At 61.8% G+C, this 1,600-nt stretch overlaps 1 protein-coding gene across 1 annotated transcript in view; it reads right to left on the bottom strand.

Moving 5' to 3' along the window:
* Positions 1 to 295: 295 nt before the first annotated feature.
* Positions 296 to 1,600, bottom strand: part of TRIM47 (tripartite motif containing 47) — a 4,356-nt gene continuing 3,051 nt past the window's right edge. Inside the window, exons 5-6 of the mRNA XM_006886200.1 lie at positions 1,405 to 1,479; positions 296 to 936 (exon numbers count right to left, since the gene is read on the bottom strand). Of these exons, the coding sequence (XP_006886262.1) occupies positions 296 to 936; positions 1,405 to 1,479 (716 nt within the window). The remainder of the gene's footprint in view (positions 937 to 1,404; positions 1,480 to 1,600) is intronic.

The raw sequence follows: 1,600 nt of genomic DNA, 5'->3' as shown, positions 1-1,600 counted from the left end.
TGCTGGGCTCTGCTCTAGGAACCCGGAAGAGGAGGGGCAACCTCGTCCCGTCCCAGCAATGGCTCTCTCCCTTAATGAGGGTTGGAGGTGAGCAGGACACTCAAGGAGGCTGGGGAAGCATCTTCCTGAGAGGTGGATGGTCACGTGGATGCGAGGTGGGGACCTCAAGTGATAAGAAGGCTGGGGCAGGTGACCCGAGGGGTGATGCCTTCCTGGGACAAGACAGGACCCAGAGAGAGAAGCTTGTAGAGCTGAGACCTTGGGAGGGGCGTGGAGGCTCCTGCCTGGCCCGCCATCACCTCCGCTTCAGCACAGATATGCAGGATTTCTTCAGGGGCCCAATCTGCAGGTGCGCATCCACGCTCTCCAGGAAGAAGGCAGGTTTGAGCCTGTGGCTGAAGAGCCCCAGGAAGTGGTTGTCCAGGCAGTTCTGGAAGGGGTCTGTGGGCGCGGTGGGGCCACCGTTGCGGCGAGGCTTGGAGGCCCGGAGCCTTCGCAGCAGGCTCATCTTGCCATCCTGGACGGCATAGAAGGCCAGGGCGCGGTCAGCGTATTCCAGGCAGACGCCCACGGTGGGCGAGAAGGGCTGTGGCAGGGGCACCTCCAGGCCGTAGAACCAGACGGAGAAGCTGCGGCCGTTCCACTGCAGGCAGCACGAGAGCGGGTTGCGGCCCAGCCGGCCCCGGTCGTAGGGCTCTTGCGGGGAGAAGCCTTCGGCCATGACCCCCACACTGACCCAGCCCTCGATGATCTCCACCTCCCAGTAGTAGGTGCCCCGGTCCAGGGCGCCCTCGCCCAGCACCTGCTCGCAGTGGGTGAAGCGGGTGGGCGACTCCGGGTAGTTGATGGGACTCAGCACCCGCTTCACACCCTTGGTTCCAAACAGCTGCAGGAATTTGTCAGCTGTGTCACTGTCCAGGTCCACGATGTAGGCAACTGACCCCATGGGCAGGAGAGAGAGGTGGGGTTTAGAACGAGGCTCAGACAGCACATGGGCCCAGACCCAAACCCCAGACCCGTCACTGTCAGGCTGACTCGGACTAAGAGTGACCCCACAGGATGGAGGAGAGCCGCCCCATCAAGTTCCAAAAGCTGTAAATCTTAGGGAAGAGCAGATTGCCAAGTCTCTCCTGTGGAGCAGCTGCTGGGTTTGAACTACTGACCATTTGGTTATCAGCTGAACATTCTAACCACTGCACCACCAGGGCCCTCCTCCATGGGCCCACTTCCCCACGCTCAGGCCCATTCTCTATCGATTAGCACAGCTCAGCCCCATAGCCAACCACTCAGAAGCTGATCTCCATCACCCATGAACCAGGAAGGGGAACCCATGCCCCCGGATGCTGGGGCCTTGCAACACCGGCCACCGGGACCAGCAGCGGGGAGAGCCCTGTGCCTGCTTACACTTGAGGAAGTAATCCCGGGTAGCTTCACTCTCCAGATGGCTGGTGCTGTCGGGGCCCTGGGAGTCCACGTCCACTGCACAAGGGAAGACAGTGAGGGCGTTTTTGAGACCCCCAAGATGCTGCAGCTGAGGAACTTGGGCCAGGTCGCTGGGCCAGCCTCCCCTTCCTCCTGGGTCCTGAGCCTCCTGATCCCC

Source organism: Elephantulus edwardii, unplaced genomic scaffold, assembly GCF_000299155.1.
Source record: "Elephantulus edwardii isolate Elephantulus edwardi_28Jun2011 unplaced genomic scaffold, EleEdw1.0 scaffold00048, whole genome shotgun sequence".
Classification (NCBI taxonomy): domain Eukaryota; kingdom Metazoa; phylum Chordata; class Mammalia; order Macroscelidea; family Macroscelididae; genus Elephantulus; species Elephantulus edwardii.
The sequence above is the reverse complement of the archived record's forward strand: the minus strand, read 5'-3'. Positions and strand labels throughout refer to the sequence as shown.